The sequence below is a fragment of the Anastrepha obliqua genome, chromosome 4 (genome assembly GCF_027943255.1).
Source record: "Anastrepha obliqua isolate idAnaObli1 chromosome 4, idAnaObli1_1.0, whole genome shotgun sequence".
Taxonomy (NCBI): Eukaryota; Metazoa; Arthropoda; class Insecta; order Diptera; family Tephritidae; genus Anastrepha; species Anastrepha obliqua.
The window spans coordinates 49,669,331-49,692,639 of record NC_072895.1 but is presented as its reverse complement, the minus strand read 5'-3'; the positions used below and the strand labels follow the sequence as shown (position 1 = coordinate 49,692,639).

At 36.9% G+C, this 23,309-nt stretch overlaps 1 protein-coding gene across 1 annotated transcript in view; it reads right to left on the bottom strand.

Moving 5' to 3' along the window:
* LOC129244126 (uncharacterized) overlaps positions 1 to 23,309 on the bottom strand; it is a 143,790-nt gene that overhangs the window by 33,126 nt on the left and 87,355 nt on the right. The window contains exon 5 of the mRNA XM_054881742.1: positions 1,379 to 1,555. Coding sequence (XP_054737717.1) covers positions 1,379 to 1,555 — 177 coding nt within the window. The remainder of the gene's footprint in view (positions 1 to 1,378; positions 1,556 to 23,309) is intronic.

Here is a 23,309-nt window from a genome sequence, read left to right as displayed (position 1 = left end):
CTGAAACCTGCTGTGGTCTGGTGAATATATACAATATTTATCGGACCCATCATCACTTATTCTTCTGGAGGCGACGGAATATGGCTAAGTCCACACATCAGGAAATATATATAATTAGCGCGTACCCCTTTTTGGGTGTTTGGCCGAGCTCCATCTCCTTTTTGTGGTGTGCGCCTTGATGTTGTTCCACAAATGGAGGGACCTACAGTTTCAAGCCGACTCCAAATGGCAGATACTTTTATCTTTTTTATGGCAGAAATATACTCGGAGGTTTGCCATTGCCTGCCGAGGGGCGAGCGCTATTAGAAAAATGTTTTTCTTAATTTTGGTGTTTCACAGAGATTCGAACCTACGTTCTCTTTGAATTTCGAATGAAAGTCGCGCACCAATCCATTCGCCTACGGTGGCGGGAAATAAACAGAGTGCTAAGAAGTACTCGTATAGGTTTATGCATTACGGATGCCTTGAATACAATCCGGAGTGCTTCAAAGAGGTTTGACAGATATTTTCTTTACCGATAGGTCCAAGAACAAAATAGGTTCTGGGGCCGGATGGCACTTAAACTATAGTAATAAGTATATTTACGCTCTGGGAGGAATGGCTATTGTTTTCTAAGCTAAATTTTTTGTCATTCTGAAAGTAGCAGGATGGAGAATTGAGAGGGGATGGAGCTGGAAACAGATTGGAGCCTATACTAAACACTCTGGAGAACGCAAAGCAAACCTCAAATATTGTTCAAAAATATAAGAAAACGCTTAAAAGAATTAAAGAATAAGCTTCTATTTGTGTGGGTTCCAGGACACTGCGATGTTCAAGGAATGAAATTGCCGATGAGTTGGTCAACTGTGGCTCAGCGATTCCGCCACAGGGCCAAACCCACTAATTGGAATCAGTTCTGCAAGAATCATGAAGTGAGTCAGCGATTATGTATGCAATTTACGTAAAGATCGATGATCCAGTCTAAAACGCTGCAGAACTGCAAAGTATTTTGTGACAAGCCCGCACAGAAAACTATAAAACTTTCTATTAAAAGTAGTTTCTTCTATTTTGTAACCTGAGAATGCTTTGGTTGCTGAAAATACCTCACACCACTTAAAAAGTATTTTAAATCGGCCAAACCCTCCAGCGACATATTCTACCAATTGGAGCATCTTCCGCATTACTTCTACATGCACTTGGTAAGCTTTAGTGAGTTAACTTGCCCCAAAAAACAATTTTTTGTAAGAGACATAAAAAGTCCCTGCTTACACTATAGGCAAATATTTGTAGAGTGTTTTTTCTATAACACAATGAAATATATTCTATAATAGCTCTTCTTCCAATATAAATAATAAAATAAAAGTTTTGTATATCTACTCGAAATTTGTTTCTCACTCACCTGGATCCGTTGAAACATTTATACCCCGATCACTGTCATAGTTGATCATACGATTATCATGATACCAGAATATGAACTCGGATGCCTCCGTATTCTGCACAACACGACATTGCAGGCGTAGTGTAGAGCCCGGTGTTAAATATCGTATTGGTGGTCCCGAAATTTCGGCGCGTGCTTCTAAGCGAATTGAATGGATAGCAGCGCGAAAATAGGCAGTAGTTAATTGCAAATGCAATGCAGCACAGGTTAGTTTGATTGGATTTGTTGATTGTTGTAGTTTTGTTTGTTGTTGTATGTAGTTGCAATCATGCAATCGAATATTGCAATGACATTAAGGGAAGCCATGAAATTAAATCGAAAATAGATTTGGCGAAAATTAGTATTTGTACGGAATTGGAAATGTGTCGATGTGTTTCTGTACATATGCAATGTAAATGCTTCGCATAAATTGGTCCCATTATATATTATATGTACATATGTACAGTTTGGTGCAAAAGTAAAAGGCCGCTGGGATTTTAGTCAAAAATTTAAAATTTTCTATACAAAAATTCGAATGTTCATCATTATTACTTTTTTTCAAATTAGTGTGTATCAAAATTTCTGAGCATACAAATCTAAGAAACCAGAAAAGCTTTGTTTAGAATTTCGTAAAAACAAGTGGAATAATTCAAAGCTTTGTATTATCAAAAACCGGTTTGATAAAAATTTCAGACCACCAACATTTTGTTTTTCTACTAACCACTGAATTTTATATCAAATTTAGGTGCGTTGTCGTCGTTTTTTTTTTTTTTTTGGAAGTTTACAATATGAGTTATTTTTTACCACAATCGGGTAATAGTTTACATATCAATTAACAAGAAGAATTAATGAATACTATGGCAAAAAAGGATTTTTGATTAAATTTTATTGTTTATTTACTATTGGTTCTATAACTTTATTTTAAGGATTTTCTGAGAGATGGCGTTACCAATATAAAATAGCAACATGTCATACATTAACTAACGTCATTGTGAAGCATTATTATTGCGCTTTATTTTTCAGTATGTGTCATTTCGTTAAAGTGTAAAAAATATTTTTTTGTAACCATCAACATGTCAACTTTTGTGCCAATAAAACGCAATTTGTGGGAAGCGTTACTTTTCTGTTTCATTTGGAAGAAAAAAGCAGCTGAAAGTCATCGTTTGCTGTGTGAAGTTTATGGTGAACATGCTCCATCGCAACAAACGTGTGAGAACTGGTTTCGACGTTTTAAGAGTGGAGATTTTGACTTGGAAGACAAGGAACGTCCAGGACAGCCAAAAAAGTTTGAAGATGAAGGATTAGAGGCATTACTCGATGAAGATTGCTGTCAAACTCAAGAAGAACTAGAAAAGTCATTGGGAGTCACTCAAGCAGCCATTTAAAAACGTTTAAAAGCAGCCGGATTCATTCAGAAGCTTGGAAATTGGGTTCCCCATGAACTGAAGCCGAGAGACGTTGAAAGGCGAAAATGCATGGCCGAATTGCTGTTTGAACGCCATAAATTGAAGTCGTTTTTGCATCGGGTTGTGACTGGGGATGAAAAACGGATCCATTATGACAACCCTAAGCGCAAAATATCATACGTGAAGCCCGGCCAACCAGCGAAACCGACGCCGAAGAAGAATATACACTGCGCCAAGGTAATGCTCTGTATTTGGTGGGATCAGAAAGGTGTGATCTATTATGAGCTGTTGAAATTGGCCCAAACGATCACAGGGGACCTCAACCGAACACAATTGATTCATTTGAAGAAAGCAATTGCCGAAAAACGGCCGGAATATGCGACCAGGCACGAGGCCATGTTGCTCAACCGGCCAAAACATATTTGGAAAACAGTGGATGGGCCCAGACATTGCCCCGTCCGACTACCATTTGTTCCGGTCAATGCAGAATGCACTCACTGGAATACGATTCACTTCAGTTGAGGTTATCAAAAATTGGCTCGATTCCTTCTTGGCAGCCAACCCGGCGCAATTCTTTTGGAACGGTATCCGCAAATTATATTACCAGAAAGATGATGGGAAAAAGTAGTGGCTAACGATGGACAATACTTTGAATAAAATATATTGTACTAAATTTTTTATAATAAAGCTTCAAATTCACTCAGAAAATCCTTAAAACTAAATTATAGAACCAATAGTTTATAAAATGTTTACTTTTACTGCGCAACGAATGCTACTATCCAGTTCCTGCGTAGAAACGCTTAACGATTCCGAAAATGTAATTAATTATTTTTCATCGACAAGTTTTCGACATAATCGAAATTTTAAGGGGAAAAAATGTGTATACGATTTTCTCTATTTTTTAAATTTTGAAATTTGAACTTTAATTTTTCCTACAAAAAACCAAATTTAATCTGAAATTATTATTTATTTTCAGTAATTATTGAGCCTATTGAAAAATGTTGTAAACACTTTTTACGGGGATTTTAATTATATATTAAAATTTTTCATGTGCGTTTTGTATTATTTGCATTAAGATTGGTCAACTGGTTCATAAAATATGCGTGATTAATTTGAACCACTTTCTTATTTACAAATATCTGAAAAACTTGTCCTACACAGAAACTGGACAGTGTCATCCGTTGCGCATTTTTGCTGCAAATCAGTGTAATAACCCGATCTCTAATTCTAGCCTGCAGCATTGCACAAGCAACGAAAGTACTTTTGAAAGGGAGGTCACGAATATTTTAGAATAGTAAAATTTGTGCAGAACAGAGCTTTTCCTTGTTGGGCGCATGGACGAAACAAGCATCCCAACAATATTTACTTGACGATGACCATACTTTTTTTTCGATTATACACATGAACGGTTGCAGAAGTACGTTGGTTTTTTTAGTATATCGATTTTTGGGAAAACGACATGTTAAAAAAAAACTTAGAAATCAACAAAAAAAAATTTCAGACATTTTTTTCGATTATAAATTTTAATAGCTGTTGTAGCTCGTAGAGCAATTTTTATCGTTGAAAAAAAAGTGCAAAATTAAAAAAAAAAAAATTATAAATACAAGGTGGCACAAAACTAATCATCCAATTTTTTTTTTTTTTAATACATTTTTGGGTAAATACAGAAAAATGATTTTGAGTGATGGAAATTTTTACTTCGGTCTCTACGCGCTCCACTGTTTGTCTATATTTATACTGTAGCTGTCTAGTTCACAAGTGTCAAATATGATGGACGTGCGGGGCCATTCACAGGAATTATTAATTTTTCGACAGGATGATTATTTTTGCGCCATATTAATGGCTGCAGAAGAAAGTCTTTTTTTTTTTTTTTGAATATATCACTCGACGTGTTTTTAAAAGTATATTCCAAATTTTCGAAAAAAAATCATTTGTAAATGTTTTTGATTATTAATGTCAATAGCTGTAGGAGTGCAGAAATTTTTGTATAACAATTTTTGAAAAAAAAACAGAACTTTTTAAGAAAAAAATCTATATTTTCAAAAAAAAATGTTTTAAAATTTTTTTTTCATTTATAAATGAAAAAGGAATTAGAAGGGAATGGAATTTTTCAGTTTGTCACTTTTTGAAAAAAGTTATATACATATATATATATATAATTGCACCTTGATATTGTTTCACAAATGAGGGGACCTGCAGTTTCAAGCCGACTCCGAACGGCAGATATTTTCTTATGAAATAAATCACTTGTTTAAAAAAGTAATCAGCATTTAAAGAAAAATATTTTAATTTCTTTATAAAAAAAGCTTTAGAAAATAATATATTGGAAAAAAGCAGTCCACAGTTCTATACAGAATCCTATTATGAATATACAGTTCAAATTTCAAGTCAATCGGTCAGTATTTGTCAAGTTATTAAACTGTCCGACTTGGAAAACGTTGCGTAGAACCGACTATCGTGGGAACGTAGTTCCGGTTACGGAGAACTATGTTAGATTGGATTATTAGAGCTAAGCCCCATTAAATTCCTTTTTTTTTCAAATAATTGTGCATAAATCATTACACTTTGAGGCCCCATAGTCTTGGCTTTTATGAAGTAGTTTCGAATTTTTAATGACTTTATTATTTTCTTAACTAGAGTACTTTTAAACTTTCTCGGAACCTTGTACATTTGTACAGCTGTATGTGAGCAGAACGGTTAAAAAATAATTTTGTATTAACTTATTTTTTCCTATAAATCATACAAAAGCAAATTTCAATACCAAATATCAACGAAGTTTCAAAGGATTTCAGATATGTAGAGCTTATCTGAATAAATCTGGCAATTACATTACTTTCAGTTTTTAAGGTTGTACAAGGAATAATGAGAAACGTTTGCACATATTTGGACGGAACTACGATTTTTATTATTATTATTATTTTTTTTTTTTTTTTTGTGGGAGTTTTATGCATATATTTCTTATGTTTCGAGTATTTAAGTCATGGGTCTACTGAAACACTGCACCGCAAGCAGTTTCTGAAATTGAGAGCATATTGATGATCTCACACAGAAGGGCAAAATATTCTTTTATGTTCAGCAAAAATGATTTTAAGTGCAATCAAATTTGTGAAAAAACCGGAAAAAAATCGGAAAAGTACGAAAAACTTCCCTTCAAGACGATCGCAAAATCGTAAGGCCAAGCCATACAAATTAATAGTTTCTGACATGACTGTATGTAGAAGACTGTGGGAAGCTGGATAGGCTCGAGCCCTTTTTCTTACATCATAGATTTAAGTGTCAACGTTTTCAAATATGTAAGAAAATTAACAAAAGGGTTAAAAAATCGTTAAAATTTGTCCAAAGCTTTCCTAGCCCCTAGTTGCCCTGTCTGAATCCTCTCAGTCAAATTTGTACAACTCCCGCAATTTTCGTCTGATTTGCTTGCTTCGTAGCCCACGGAAAAAGGCACTCTGTCCACTAGGCATTTGGCGTAATATTTTATGAACTGACGGGTCTAAAATATTTTCGTACGACATCATGGGTTTACCATAATATGTTAAATGCCCACCTGACATCGAAAATCAACCAAAATACACTTTAAGAATCATGAAACATAGGGGCTCAAAAATAATGGTACATGGATGTTTCTAATATAATACCCAGGCTCTATATACAAAATTAATGGCATAATGGGCACCAATATTTGTATGAAAATAATGTATTGCAATGACGAAATACCAATAGAATGGGTCTACTAGCAGGATAGTGAGTCTGAAGGCCAATGATAGGTTTCGCGCAAATAAAATTGAGGTTTTGGAATGGCGAGCTCAGTCCACCGACCTCAATGCCATAGAAAACCTGTGGGGGGACTTAAAAAGGGCTGTACACAATGCGAAATCGAGTAACAATCAACAACTTTGGGAAAAACTTTGGGTTAAAGCTGCGTGGCTGAAGATTCCGAAATAACGATGTGAGCAATTGCGGGACTCAATGCCGCACCGATGTGCATATAGCATGCAGATGGATATAAATATGGTGGACCCAGACGTGGGTCAGTAGTATTGAGTCATTTCCTGGAAGCAGTTCTCGACCCTCCCGAAGTTTCGCATAAAGTAGTTCCAGGAAGGGAGTTTCCCCAGTAGGAGAGGAGGGATTGTTTTAGTGGCTCCACCATTCAACGCAGTAGACGACAGTTGCTGTAAGTGCGAAGGCTTTTTGAACCCTACCTCACCCCCCCAAAAAAAACACAACTTAAGTGTTATCCCTGATCTAATATATTTTTGGTACCGCTACTCTCGTGTCCGCAACTGTAATCGCATGTGTGTTGGTGTGCAAGCATAATTCGCGCAATTAACTTGTTTATGTACTGCATCAAAGCAACTCCATTTGCGATGAGTGAAAAGTGAAATTGTGTTTACGCTGATTGTTGCCCTTACCACCACAAGTAAATTCCTATGCACATGCACATACACATTCGAAAATGCTGAAAACCAGCGTGAACACTATTAATCTTTTATGCACCACCGTCACCGCTATCATTGCAAATAGCAAAAACAGCACTACTGAATGGGATAAAAACAAATACAAACAAAACAAACAGTCTTCCGGTCGGTATGGCTTTAATCCGCTTAGCTAAGTCACCAATTTATTTATAAGCGTCACAAAATTTACTTTTGGCTATTTTTGATGTTTGTTTTTATTATTGCATGTACTCATATGCATCATTTGCACACATTTTGTTGGGATTTTCCTCTGTCACCGCTGATGCAATTATGTGTAATGTGATTTCTGATTTGGCAGTATTTGATTTAATTGAGTGTGCGAAATGGCGTCAGTGTTGACGAAATTGCTAAAATAAGCTAAAACAAAGGAAAGAAAAACAAAAAGTCAATTTTAGACAAATGATAAACATTTATGTTGAACTGATTGCGTGGATAACCATTGACATTCTGCCACTAGTGGATTCACTAGTTTTTATGTTTATTTTAATAAAGTTTTGGCTACACAAAAATAAAATAGTATTTTTAGTATCATTGTAGACTTGGTGTTGCTCGAATTTATTTGCTTAAAACTAAAATCGGAGCAATTAGTTTTAATTGCAAGTCAAGCGCGTGTTAAGTAAATATTTGCTTACATAAATTCAAATTGTGGTTATTTCAACAAAAAAAGTGTTTTGGTGTTAGCGAATTATTTCAATCCCAGCCTATTTACAAGCTATGCAAGAGCCAAAATAAATTAATTTTCAATCAGATTTTTAAACAAGAAATTGTATTATGGGCAATGCTTGCAAGACTACAGCCACAACCGGGCTCGTGTGGTTACAAGAAATAAGTGCCTAAATTGGCTTTGGTTGGGCTAGGATAGGTTGGTCTGGTTGCACAAGGAATGACCACACTTGGACGAAGAAAGATTCGTCCTTTGTGATATCATTATGAAGGAGGTAAGGTGAAAAAGAAATACCGATGGGATACAGGGAGAGGGAGGGGAGAGGTTGCACAGAGGTGGTTTGGAGAGTAGGATTATAGTATGTGGATTACGAACGATGAGTCTGTTGCGTTTGTGCCAACCGCTTTGTGCTGCTGATGAAATTCATCAGATTGTTAATGTCAGCGCCAGCTATATCACCAGGCGTAGCAAAGAAGTAAGAGCCAAGATGCCTGGATCTTAGCCCCGCCAGAGCTGGGCAGCTAAGGAGAAGGTGCTCAGATGATTCCACCTCATCCTCCACACATCCACCGCAAAAAGGTCTCGAGGTGATTCCAAGTCTCACAACATGCATTCCTAGCACATTGAGACCTGTGAGAAAACGCACGAGATTCGAGAGCTGATATTTTGTCAACCTCAGATGCCCAACCGAGCGCCCACGGTCCACACGTGGCTAGAATGATTTCGCGACCTTACAAGTTTGTGTACTTGCCCAACGCTCGCTGAGTTGGCGCGGTGCCCATCTTTCCAGCCTGCCTCACAGTCTCCCGCAATATCACTGTGACCAGGAACCCAGATGAGGCTTATGTCAAAGAATTCGGACGCAATCGAAAGTGAGGTCAAGCATTGACCAGTTTCGAATGCACCGTCACTGACCCGAGGGCCCTTATTGCCGCTTGGCTGTCGGAGTAAATATTTACTTTTTTGACTGTTAGTACGCATGTGAGCAGCCAATTAGTCTCTCAAGGGTTTTCAGAAAAAAAGATGAAAGCCTGATTGGCCTAAAGTCCTTAGGGGAGACATGCGAACTCTTGCCTGCCTTGGGTATAAAGACATCCCTCACGGCCCTTCATGATCTTGGTATATAGCCCCTGGCTACGCAGCTCGTATAGATAGGGCTCAACCAACGGCATGATACCTCCACTGATTTCTGCAGTTGGGCAGGAATGATGAAGTCAGGACCAGGCGACTTGAAGGGTCTAAAGGAGTCATTGGCCCAAGTCAGGCGGCTTGGCTTAACATGTCATAAGCCTGGAGTGGCCAAGAAAACCACAAAATGGGAAGCTATGCTCATCTAGTTTGATATTTCCTTACCTTTTTATAAAGTTGTGGCTACAAAAATTACAATTAGATCTCTTGATATAGAAATTTTTAACTTGCGAAAATAGCTTACGACAATGTTCAAAATTATTGTTTTTTATCTGATACTTAAAACAAGCGGGCAATAAAAAAAAATAAAATTGGTTTTAGGTTTAGCTGATCATTCAAAAAACTAAATTATTAACCTGCAACTATCTTGCTCTAATCTAATTTTAAGAACAGCAAGAAATTTAAACTTTAATCTAATTTTAAGAACAGCAAGAAATTTAAACTTTATGTTTTACTATTATAAGAGCTTTACACATAAAGATTGTCCTTTTTAATTTAATTTTACTAATATTGGTTCTAATATATAAATTCAGTTAATCTAGAGTGATTGAGCCTATTCTGATTTTAAGCAGTTTGTAAATAGTTTTCTTTTTTAATTTTTTAACATATTTTGGCTTAAACACGTACTTATTTTAAAAATGTATGCAATTTATGCCGAAAATCAATATTCTAGAATATATTAGCTTCAAAAAAGCTTTTGCAAATCGGAGCATTTTTTCATAGTTATTAGCGTAAATACATATTTTAAGACTATGACACTGGAAAAGTGGTACCAGATGTTTCAGGATATTATTACTTAGACATTTTTGATTAATCGAGATATTCGAGTTTAAAGATTATTAAAAAAAATTTAAATGTTAGTTCAAAGAGCGAATCTTTTTTTGGTTTTTGTCAAATGGTATTTCATGGTATACACTTTTTTTTCTAAAGTTTCGTTTTCTGCTATAGCTTTTTCATAGAAATTGGATTATTTTTGAAGAGAAACTTCTTAGGCGTCGATGGACGAGAGGGAATGGAGAGTAAAATTTTAAGGCCATGCAACGATTTGGGCATTTTCGTTCCGCGAGAAAGATATAACGTAGAGGAAAAGGAGAGAGAGAACTATACCTTATATTTATCTTAGATACACTTTAAGCTAGTGAGAAATAACACTGCCTACTTTTTGGCGCTTGTTTGTTGGTGCAAACTTGTAGGAAATATATATTTGGTGCCTACTTGTTGGCGTTATATTTCATTGGTGCCTACTGTTTGGGGCGTTGTTTGGTCACAATTTTTTTGGCGTTTTTAGTGCCTAATTTTGTGCGTACTATAAAGTGCTATCCATTCCGGCATCAGATTTATTGGTATTGCCTTGCGGTAATTTGTGCCGTTGCTGCGGTCCTGGAATCACTGCGTTTGTGCGGGTGATAAACACTCGGAATATTGCGCGTTGTTTGCACGGTTTGTGTACAGCGTTTACCTACACCGGTGGGCCCTTCTCCATTTTTTGTAAATTTTGTTTATTTGTATTCTCTGCAAATGTTGTGAATTTATTTAGATATATATTCTTTCCCTCTCTCTCTCTCCCTCATTCTCTCACTCTCATTCTCTCTCGGGTCTCTCCCTCTTTCTTCGTCTGCCTTGAAAGTTTCGTTTTTGTTATGTGTACTACGCTACACGCACTTTTTTTCATGGGTAAAAAAGTTTTGAATTATTTTTAAACTGTGTTATTCGACGAATGGTATTGCAATAAACGGCCAGTGCTTCTTTAATTTACTGACAAAGTATAAAAGAGAGGTGGTAACGTCTTAAACCTACAGGACTCACAGAAATTTACTAACGGACGTACTACAGGGGCGACCCCTTTTACATTAAAAATTAAAAAAATATATCTAATAAAAAATCTTTCGTTAATTAAATACCTTAGGCCGCAAACGTATCAGCCGCCCCTCGTATATGGTTACTGTTAGTTCAAAGCTTAAGGATTTTGTTTTTATGAATAAAAAACTTAAAACCATAGTTTTCATTCATAAAGTACATTAGACCGTAAACTTAGCAGCTCCCCCTCGTGTATGAAATTTTTACAGATTAAAAATTTAAAATGAAATTGTGGTATTGTATTATGGTACATTGAGAAGTAAACACTTTTAAACCGTATTTTTCACTTATGAAATACCTTAAGTGGAGAACTTAATAGCTCTCCCTCGTATATAAAATTATTAGAAGTTAAAAACTTAAACTGAAACGCTGGTATTGCACTACATTGAGAAGTAAACAATTTTGAACCCATTTTTTCACTCCTTAAATACTTTAACGGGGAACTTAATAGCTCGCCCTCGTATATAAACTTATCACAGGTTAAACATTTTAACTGAATTGCTGGTATTGCACTACATTGAGAAGTAAACAATTTCAAAAGAATTTTTTCCCTCCTTAAATACTTTAAGCGGGGAACTTAATAGCTCTCCCTCGTATATAAAATTACTGCAGGTTAAAAATTTAAAATGAAACTCTGCCATTGCATTATACTGAGAAGCAAAGAATTTTAAACCCGAAAAACATTGTTAGTTAAAGCCACGAGCTTATCAACCGACCCTCTTACATAAAATTATTATAATATATGTGGAAAACATAAAATAAAATTTTGCTATAGGTCGAAATGCCATTAAATAGTCCATTAAATATTTAGTAGTTTGACCTATAAATTTATGACACCAGTGAATTATTTTTATTTTCTCCAGTACCATCAATTCTATTCTACTACAATAATCCCATTTAATCTGATAATTAATGATAATGTTGATAATGTTGCTAATTGATTAAATTTTCTTATTAAATCATTATTTCTTTTGAACATTTTTCCTACATTCACTGAAAATTAAAGTGATTTCTAGAATAAGCTTTTATTTTCATCGCCATTTCCACTCCTATTCGAATACTCGTAATTCTTTTATTATTTACGATTCTTTTGAATTGCGTTGAGATTATCCAACAAGTTTACATAGTATAACAACAACAAAAATTTACAACCAACTGCTAAGTAAATGGCTAACTAGTTGGTGTGTAAACATATGTACATACTCATAAATATTGCAAATTTATACCAGTGCATACTTTCATCTACAAGTATATTTGTTTATAATTTGTCTAGCGGCGTCCTGTATAGTGAACTGTACCGATTGGCGAATGAAGTGCAATGAAATGAAAGTGTACGAGTATATATACGTATCAAAAATTCTCAACTACATGTTTCAGTGTAGCTGCATCTGCACCTGCACCTGGTATTTACCATTTCACACATATCTGACGATTTCGGATTTGTGAACTATAGGAAACTGAGTGTGTGAATCTACATGAGTGTATGGATAGCTCAGGAAATAGTTCACTCATGTAGCAGATTATGTTCATCTGCATAGCTGTAGTAACTTTACTGATTCAATGAATTACAAAATTTATTGTTGACTAATGGAAGGAATGATGTGTTACTAATTGTATTTTAAATTTATTGGTTAACCCTTGCAGAATAAATAAATGTGCTATGGACTAGACAGATGGTGGGGTTAATCGAGATTAACGACTTAGAATTATGTCAGGAATTAAATGCAACTAATGCGGATTGACAACTGGACTTAATTCTCATTCGTAAGCGGCCTAGAAAAATTTCGATGGCAACATTGCCGAAAAACCACAGCTAATATCTGTTTTGAATGAAACTTTTAAGGAGAAGAACAATAAAGACTGGACGCAATGCTCCTTTGCACTAACACATTACTTTAATTGTTTTAATATATTATTTCGGACCAATTTGCAAAATTGCAATTTAGAATTGTTTTTTAATAAATAATTAATTCTTGGTATCTGGGCAACTATCAAAGCCCGGTTTGTTATGTGCGGTCCATCTTTTACTGAAAAAACTATCTAATAAAGAAACCAGCTGTTCACTAATTCGCGTAACAACTGTCTGTCACACTACAATTTTAAACAGAATTAACTGCGCTGGTAATCCCGAGTAACGGCGCCGTCTGTCTAGGCTATTAGAATATAAGGGAGTATACGATTTTCTTTAGAGGGAATTTTTCTCCATATAAAGTAGGTAAAAATAGAAAGCGTGGTTTTATGAGAAAAATATATTTAAATGTTCACGATCTTCTTCCGCCCACTACGCTTATACGCTTTTTTTTACAGCTGTTAGACTGAGCTTTCAAAACTGACTAGACTACTACTACAGTTTTTTTTTTTTTACAGGACTTAGATAACACTAAGTCCATTGTACTGCACTTGGGTTCCTTTTTTGATTTACTTTAAGTTTTTCCGAACTTGGAAGAAATCTGAGTAGATTTTGTGCTGCCAAGGGGTCAAGCTAGTCGCTTCCTAATACATCAGCACCAAAGACCTCAAGCCTGATTCGAGCGAAGGACGGGCGGACGCGCAGAAAGTGATTCGCCGCCTCATCCTCCTCTTCACATGTTGGGTCTGCCCAGCTACTTGAGAGGTCTACCTTTTCTATGTGCTTCGTCCACAGAAAGTGTCCCGTCATCGGTCCAACCAGTAATAGTCTTTTCTGCTTAGTGACAGGAAGGATTTGCGACAGTTCATCGAGAGGGGATTATTTTGAAGGGGATGAAATTTATTTACAAGAATAAATAAAGATTTTTCATTTTACAACCAAATTCACCTTACTTTTTGCCCACAGGTGCATTGAAAATATTTTCTGTATAAAAAAAAAAAATTTGAATTTTTTAGGCCCACCTACAACCTCAAGCAATCGTCGACATTGATAAACATGGAACGACGGGACGCCTGTAGACTGACGGCAGTTATAACTGGCTTCTGGTCTATCGGAGAACAAGCTGCCAAAATGGGCATCCATCACAACACATACTGTCGTAGTTGCAAACAACTGGAGAAAAAGGAAACAATCTTCCATTTTCTCTGTGAATGCCCTGTCGTATGGAAGAACAGAATGTTAATCCTGGGTCAACCGCTATTCGAGAGTCTCGAGCAACTATTTGGCTTAGACTTCAACAGCCTAATAAGGTTCCTAAGCCGCACAGACTGGATATAATCTTGCTGTAAGTAACTGTTAAACAAGTTGGTAACGAGGATGAGGCAACAAAATGGTGCGGAAGCCCTAGTTGGATTCTGGATGAATCACCACTCTAACCAACCAACCAACCAACGAGGCCTCGAACATATATCTATCTCTATATGTACTACTGTGGGCAAAAAGTATGGTGACTTTGGTTGTAAAATGAAAAAACTGTATTTATTCTTGTAAATCAATTTCATCGCCTTCAAAATAATCCCCTCTCGATGAAATACACTTATGCCAACGATTTTTCCAATCCCCGAAACATGCCAAATAGTCCATTTCCGGTATAGCCATCAGCACCTTCTTCGGTGCTTGGTCTCTTGAGCTTTGGGAATAGCCAGAAGTCACACGGAGCCAAATCAGGCGAATACGGTGGTTGCGGAACGATATGCGTGGAATTTTTGGCGAAATGGTCACGAAGAACGAGTGCAGTGTGAGACGGTGCATTATCGTGATGCAAAAACCAAGAGTTGTTGTCCCATAATTCTGGTATTTTTTTTTAGACGGTTTGCTTCAAATAAACGACACATAACGCTCAAATAATATTCCTTATTAACAGTTTGGCCAGGTAGAAGGAATTCATAGTGCACCACACCACGAAAATCGAAAAACACTGTTATCATGACCTTTATTTTTGAACGACTTTGATGTGCTCTTTTCGGTCTGGCCTCGCATTTAACACGATATTCGCTTGATTGGTCGGTTGTTTCAAGGTCGTAAGCATAAATCCAAGTCTCATCTCCCGTAATGATGCATTCGAGCTTGTCCTGATAGTCCGAAAGCATTGTTTCACACACATCAACGCGACGACTTTTTTCCAAGAAATTGAGAGTTTTCGGTACCAAACGAGATTTGACTTCTCGTGGGCCCAAATGGTCTTTCAAAATGGTTTCCACAGATCCTTCTGATATTCCGATCATATCAGTAAGGTCCTTAACAGTCAACCGACGATTTTTGAGCAATAACTCCTTCACTTTATTGACGAGTTGGTCATCTGTTCTCGACCCTCTTTGAAGTCTTTGTGCCACTTATAAACATTTTTCTGCGACATGGTCGAATCACCAAATGCCTTCTGCAATCTGCTAAACGTTTCCACAGCCGAAATTTCATTCCGCAAACAAAATTTGATGGCACTTCTCTGCTCAATCAAATCAGACATTGTAAAAATCGAAAAATGCACTCTTGGTCGTTTGGTAAACACAAGCGTAAATATATTACTGATAATGACATTCACATGAAAGTTGGTCCAGATGTTATGAACAGTGCTGCCAACTCATGAAAAAAATAACTAGAGCGAAATTTTAATCCCACGAAGTTTGACAAATAAATTCACCTTACTTTTTGCCCATAGTAGTATATATACTTAAGTCATCACATCCCTTGTTCCCTTCCTTCTTACCAACTCTCATCGCGCTAACTATTTTTCAACTACATTTAGAAACTATTGCCAAACAAACAAATATAGAAATTGAAACCCAACTATAGCTTCAGATTAAATAAAAAAAATAGTCTCTAAATCATTAACTCATATGCTCATGCAACCAATGTGCCATTAAGTGCACTAGAAAAATGAGCTCAAGGACGCGTCAGTGTCCTATGGCCACATAGCGCACTTGCATCCTGCTAGCAAGCAGACGCCCACACTACACCAACACACACTCGCATGCGTAGGTATTATCACGACATAAAGTGTGTGTGCGGGCCACAACTGTAATTTGCGACCATGAGCGCATGGCCAACCTTAAGAGCAGCATACCGCAGCTAGGGTTAAGTACGCATGCATAAATACATAAAGAAGTATCTACATACATACTTACATATACATACACACATACCTACAGATATGCGAGTTGAGTTTGCTATCAGCCTCGCTGCCATTTAAACGCATATTTAAAATTGTAATATATTTTTGGCGTATTTTTTTGCCAAATGTGTAAATTATTTGGTTGCTCATTAAAACATTTTGTTTTTCTACAAAAAATTCAAATCCAAATTCAAATTTATAGTTATTACAATTTTATTTTGTACATGGTTGCATTAGCAACACTAATGGCCTAAACTAAATGCGTATAATAATTCTAATAAGCAATGTGGCCTCATAAATACATTTCATTGTCAAACAAACGACGTACATGAGCGGGTAAATGCTTTCGGTTATGCATGGGTATGTGGGAGTGTGGCAAGAATAATAAATATGCGATTACGCCACAAAATATGCGTCCTCGTGTTTGGTGTTGCGCGCTTGGTTGTACTAGGTATTTATAGCTTTGTAAGTGTATAGGTGTGTGGGTGTGCGTGGGGGAGCTCAAACACAGTTACACCTGCAAATGTTGCAAGCATAATCAACCTAGCAAAACATGGCAACACATTAGCATTTTATAGGCTTACAAATTAAATTTTCGTTAATGAAGCGCATTCAATGGCGCCTCCCCGCACTGCACACATTACACACGCGCATACCCCCACATGTGTAAACTGCCTGCCTGCCATTGTGTTTCGCTGCTATTGTTTTAAATAATTCGCAATTAAGCGCAAAATGCAGTTAAGCAGTGCATACAGTTACCCTCGACCATATTAAAATCTTTGGATGAAATTTGAAATGATTTTACCGTAATATGCACACTTTCACATAATAATTTTATTTGTCCATTCTAAATAATGCTTTGCATGACAACGGTGAAATTTCCGGTACCCTTAAATTACTTTTCTGTTTGAAATCGCATATATTTAAGTGAGTATAGAAACATGTGTATAAGTACAGTATTGTGCAAAAAATTAGCCAATTGGGACATACTACTGTGGGCAAAAAGTAAGGTGAATTTAATTGTCAAACTTCGTGGGATAAAAATTTCGCTCTAGTTATTTTTTTCATGAGTTGGCAGCACTGTTAATAATATCTGGGCCAACTTTCATGTGAATCTCATTATCAGTAATATATTTACGCTTGTGTTTACCAAACGACCAAGAGTGCATTTTTCGATTATTACAATGTCTGATTTGATTGAGCAGGGAAGTGCCATCAAATTTTGTTTGCGGAATGAAATTTCGGCTGCGGAAACGTTTAGCATGTTGCAGAAGGCATTTGGTGATTCGACCATGTCGCAGAAAAATGTTTATAAGTGGTACAAAGACTTCAAAGAGGGTCGAGAACAGATGACCAACACGTCAATAAAGTGAAGGAGTTAGTGCTCAAAAATCGTCGATTGACTGTTAAAGACCTTACTGATATGATCGGAATATCAGAAGGATCTGTGAAAACTATTTTGAAAGACTATTTGGGCCTACGAAAAGTCAAATCTCGTTTGGTACCGAAAACTGTCAATTTCTTGGAAAAAAGTCGTCGCGTTGATGTGTGTGAAACAATGCTTTCGGACTATCAGGACAAGCTCAAATGCATCATTACGAGAGATGAGACTTGGATTTATGCTTACGACCCTGAAACAACCGACCAATCGAGCGAATATCGTGCTAAAGGCGAGGCCAGACCGAAAAAAGCACGTCAAAGTCGGTCAAAAATAAAATCACGTCAAGGTCATGATGACAGCTTTTTTCGATTTTCGTGGTGTGGTGCACTATGAATTCCTTCCACCTGGCCAAACTGTTAATAAGGAATATTATTTGAGCGTTATGCTTCGTTTACGTGAAGCAATTCGTCTAAAAAGACCAGAATTATGGGCCAACGACTCATGGTTTTTGCATCACGATAATGCACCGTCTCTTACTGCACTCGTTCTTCGTGACCATTTCGCCAAAAATTCCACGCATATCGCTCCGCAACCACCGTATTCGCCTGATTTGCCTCCGTGTGACAACTGGCTATTCCCAAAACTCAAGAGACCACTCCGGGGAGCGCGTTTCGAGTCGATTGAGGAGATAAAAGCTGAATCGAAGAAGGTGCTGATGGCTATACCGGAAATGGACTATTTGGCATGTTTCGGGGATTGGAAAAATTGTTGGCATAAGTGTATTTCATCGAGAGGGGATTATTTTGAAGGGGATGAAATTGATTTACAAGAATAAATAAAGATTTTTCATTTTACAACCAAATTCACCTTACTTTTGGCCCACAGGTAAGTTCAAATGTTTGCCTAAAATGAGTAACATAGAATACATGTGTGTGTAAAATAGTAAGTGAGTTCACATGTTTGTTGGTGCAGTATTGTGCCAAATCTGAGCCGAGTGCCATAATTTCCATATGGTAAGATTTTAGTTTTCAGGCGAATTAACTAAGTATTATCTTTGGGAGAAAGCTTACGTGAAAACCCAACATTGAGGAGGGAATAAGGAAGGTAACAATCGCCTTGTATGGATGTAAAGGCGCTATTGGTCTTGTATGGATGTAAGGGCGCTATTGGCAAAATATGGGGCCTTTCGCCTTGAGTTGTTTTTTTTTTGGCTATATAATACCATTAAAAAGCCAATTTTGTTATGTGGAGCTATAGTCTGGTGGAACTCACTAGAGAGGACGACATCGATGAAGAAGCTGGAGAGAGTTTAAAGCACTGCACTCCTTGGAATCAGTAGGGCGCTTTGAACTACTCCTACTCTAGCGCTTAACGTAATGTTAAATGTAAATGCCTGTAGACATTGCAGGCTGAAATGCTGCTGCACTGCTCCCTTAGACTGAGGGATTCGGGCTATAGGCACAACTTCACTTATGGACACTCAATTGTCTTATGAAACTTTGGGTTCATCCCCCTAACGACGGATCAATGTACACCCTCGCTAAGTCCAAGCAGCACATTCTCCATAGGCATTCCATCAAAGGAAGAGTAGAGGGGGGCTACATTTGGAGGTAGAGTCCGGTGAACTTGTTCATGAATGGATCGAAGATGAAAGGAAAGACTGGTGGAGGAGTATTTTGCGATGAGCTCCCCATCAGACTCCTATTCAGGTTACTGGGCCACTGTAATGTGATCCAAGCAGAGGTAGACGCAATCAAAGAAGCAGCTGGTTGGCTACTTACATGCATATTAACAGTCACTAAAGTAAATATTTACTCCGACAGCCAAGCGGTAATTAGGGCCCATCGGGTGCATTCGAGACTGGGCAGGGCATGCCTGACTTTACTTTCGACTACATCCGAATTCTTTGACATATGGGTTCCTGGTCACAGCGACATAGCGGGAAACTGTGAGGCGGAGGAGCTGACCAAGTCACAAACTTGTAAGGTAGCGAAATCCTTCTGGCCAAGTGAGGATTGGAGGCGCTCGAGCAATCTTCTGAGGTTGACATAATCTCAGCACTCAAAGGAGAGGAGGATGTGCATGCTGTGAGACTTGGAACTATCTGGAGATATTTGTGCGTCGGATGTATGGAGAATGAAATGGAAACATGTCAGCACCTTCTCTTTAGTTTTCCTTCTCCGCGGGGCTACGATTTAGTCATTTTGGTTCTTACTTCTTTGTCACGCCCTTGACATTAAAAATCTGATGAATTTCATCAGCAGCATAAAGCGGTTGACGCAACCGTAACACAGTCATTGTTCATAATCCACACGCCCATACTCTTAACCACCCTACCCCCACCTCTCTTCCCCCTCTCCTTTCTTACCATCGGTATTTCTCCATCTTACTTCCTTAGACGATTTTTTCATGTCGGAAATTCAAGCTCGTGATCTCCACAATTTTGGGTTCCAACAAGATGGCGTTACTTGCCATACAGCCTGTAAAACAATGGATTTACTGCGTCATCGTGTTTCTGAGTAATTTATCTCTCGTCTGGAAACAGTGGATGTGCCACCAAGATCATGTGATATCACATCTTTGGGCTTTTATGTGTGGAAGCATATAAAGTCTAACTGCTAAATGCTTTATGGATAAACCAGCTTCGATTGCGGCATTGGAAGCCAACATTACCAAAATTGTTCATGCGATACCGAACTAAGTCCTCGAGCGATTCATTCAAAATTAGTGTTTACAGATGGCCGAATTACAGCGCAGTTGCGGCTAACATTTGAGAGGGATTAACTTTAAAAAATAAATATCAGGAATGATTCTACACAACAATAATAAACATTGGCCCATCACTTTGAATTTTCATTGTTTTATATCAATTTAAAATTCGATACCTCTAAATTGATGATGATTTAGTTGAAAATTAGTGCTAAAGCAAACTTTGCTTCTGTTAAATTTGCATAGGTTATTTTTCAATACATACGCTAGAGCCGCCTTTATTTTGCTCAATAATGTAAATATTGCATGCGTGTACATATGTACATATGTAATAATATATTGTTCACATTTACCTCGGCTCACACTATCCAAATGTATATTTCATTGAAAACCACACCACAAAAACCACCATCAGGCTTAGATAATTTACACTTACTAACATAAATTACATAAATCACATTCATATATGCCTAAAATAACATCGCATATTTGTAATTCCATATACATTTTATGTTCATTTTTAGACTAATGATTTGTGCATTATTTTTTCGGCCTCATTATTTTTCCCCATTATTGTGCCCCCCAACATCGCGTAATTTCACTATTATAGGTACGAATGGTTTGGTGCATTGAAAAGAGCACAAAAATCAATGAACCGGTAAAGTTTTCGAAAATTATAATCGATTGATTGATCGATCTTATTGGACTTCCTAAAAATTTCAGTATACAATTATTAAAAGATGGATTAACCCTACAAAGGTATATACCCCTTGGAAGTTACGTTATAAATAAACCTCGTAAATTTGACAACTACTCACTTTTGTGTCCAATTAAAAAAGGTACTAATATTTTTTTTTAATTCCAAGCATGCAATTTTACCTCACATTTATTTTTTATTACATATTCTATCCAAAGGGAAAATTTGTTAATTCTTACAGTTATTGCAATATAGTACATGCACGTTTCTTTAAATAAAATGACCTCGTAAAATTTACGAGCCTTACTATGCTAAAATGTACTTGAAAAGCGACTTAAAGTACAACAAAATCAAACTTTATCCAAATTGGCAAGGTGCTGGCAATGAATTATTCTAGAGAGGACACAAAAAACAAAAATGCACGCGTCTCACGAATTTGATCCATTTCAGAGTGGGTCAAATATTTTGCACCCTCTTGAACATTTTTGTGGTAACTTTTTCGGCATGGGAACGATCTGGTCCTTATATTTTACATCTATGATATGTTCATCGGTTTTATGTAAAAATAATAGGGAGCATTTTAGTTGAATAATTTAGCCCTCTAGCTCCTCTGAAGATGACCCATTTTTGTCCTTTCTATGCGAAAGTGTCAAAAATACTCGTATCACTGGGATTTAGCGGGTAAAAATGTACCACAAAAATATGTCTCATAAAATTCTGCTATTAGTCTCTTAATACATTAAACCTTAAAATTAAGCTTAAATAACGGAAAATATATATATGTATGGTATAATTTTTTTTTTCAAAACATGCAAACGAAATTAGCTCTTGCTTCATTCCACCAGAATCTGTTGTCCGATCAGGTGATTTCCAACTAAAATTTACCCTAAGAACTTGCGAATGGTGGGAAATTTTCTTTTCGACCTTTACAATGAAAACAAAGGCAGTATTGGGATTCATACGACATCTTGCATATCAAAGATATAAAATAATATTCTTCAGGTGGCCAACAGGTCATGGAGATAAGAAAATACTGGTGTTACAACCAGGCTCGTTTGGCCGGAAATAGATAAAAAAAGGTCAAGAGAATTGTTTAACCTCTCAAGAGAGAACATCTCGAAGGTCGTGTATTGAGCCAATGATCATTGATAGCACTCTTCTGGGATAGGGTATTTTCTCATGAATACTGCTGACGTTGTAGAGACAAGGAATAGGAGTAGAATAAGGACAGTAGTGTACGAAAGTAGAGTAGGAAAATACTATTTGATTCTTTTGATTTATTGACAGTTGACGTACAAGCGTCTCCAAAATGAGCTCTTTCCCTTCAAGTGCGACCTTATGTTAGAGAAAAATAATTAAAGTCGCACGCGCTAATATGAAGCCTATAGGTTCGGTGCTATAATGAGGGAATGAGTTTTTAGACTAAAAGTTCTGGCTTAATAAACAAAAAAAAAATATGTGCCCACAACCACTCTAGGGACACTACCATCGAATATTGAAAAAGAAAACACTAAGAACATTTCCTTCAATCGGATCTTGGAAATCCTTACTTTCATTCGTCGCCCCTCACACCTTCACTCTCGTTCATGGTCTTGTTTATGGTTCTCCTGAGTATTCTCTAATGTCCCTGCCTTAAAATCAAAATCGATCTCCAAATATTTCTAAAAAACAAGCCACGCATATAACCGCAACCTCAAAATTATATATATATATAGGGCCCGCCATCTATCGTTACGGATTTTAACTAGGTATTATTTGAAGAATGGTAACACTTAGCTGTCATCTGATTTGACAGAAAATTAGTTTTATTCTTCCGCTGAACGAAAATGGTTGTGTATACGCTCAAAGAACGCTGGGAAATATTGTGACATTACTTTGAAAATCATGGTAATGTTGCAGAATGTGTACAAAAATTACGTACGGCAATGGGAAGAAGAAAAGCACCGAATGAAGCGTATGTGCGTTACTTTGCGAAAAAAGTAAGAGAAACTGGGTTGCTTATTGACAAACCGGGTGCCGTCAAAGACCAGTGTTATGCCAACAAACCAGCAAAAATTGATGCACTCAAGACCAACATACGCGATGTCATAGCTGAAATACAGCCGCATACAATCGAAAATTTGTTGAAAAATTGGACCGATCGTATGGGATGGTGCATGGCTAGCCGAGGCAGCCATATGAATGAAGTTGTGTTCCATCGTTAACCGGAAGGATTGTACTTCAAAATAAAAAAAAAACATTTTGGAAAAATATTGAGTAGTTTCTTTTTTAAAGCATTTTTAATTCCATAAAGTTATATGGCGGACCCTGTATATATATAATTGGCGCATACACCCTTTTTGGGTGTTTGGCCGAGCTCCTCCTCCTATTTGTGGTGTGCGTCTTGATGTTGTTTCTCAAAATGCAACTGAAGCTGAGTAAAAATCCCCTTAGTGTTGCTAGTTTTCGTGACTTGGACTTGTGTTACGAAAGATGTACCTTCAGATTTATTTCACTTCCGGTATTGTTGGCT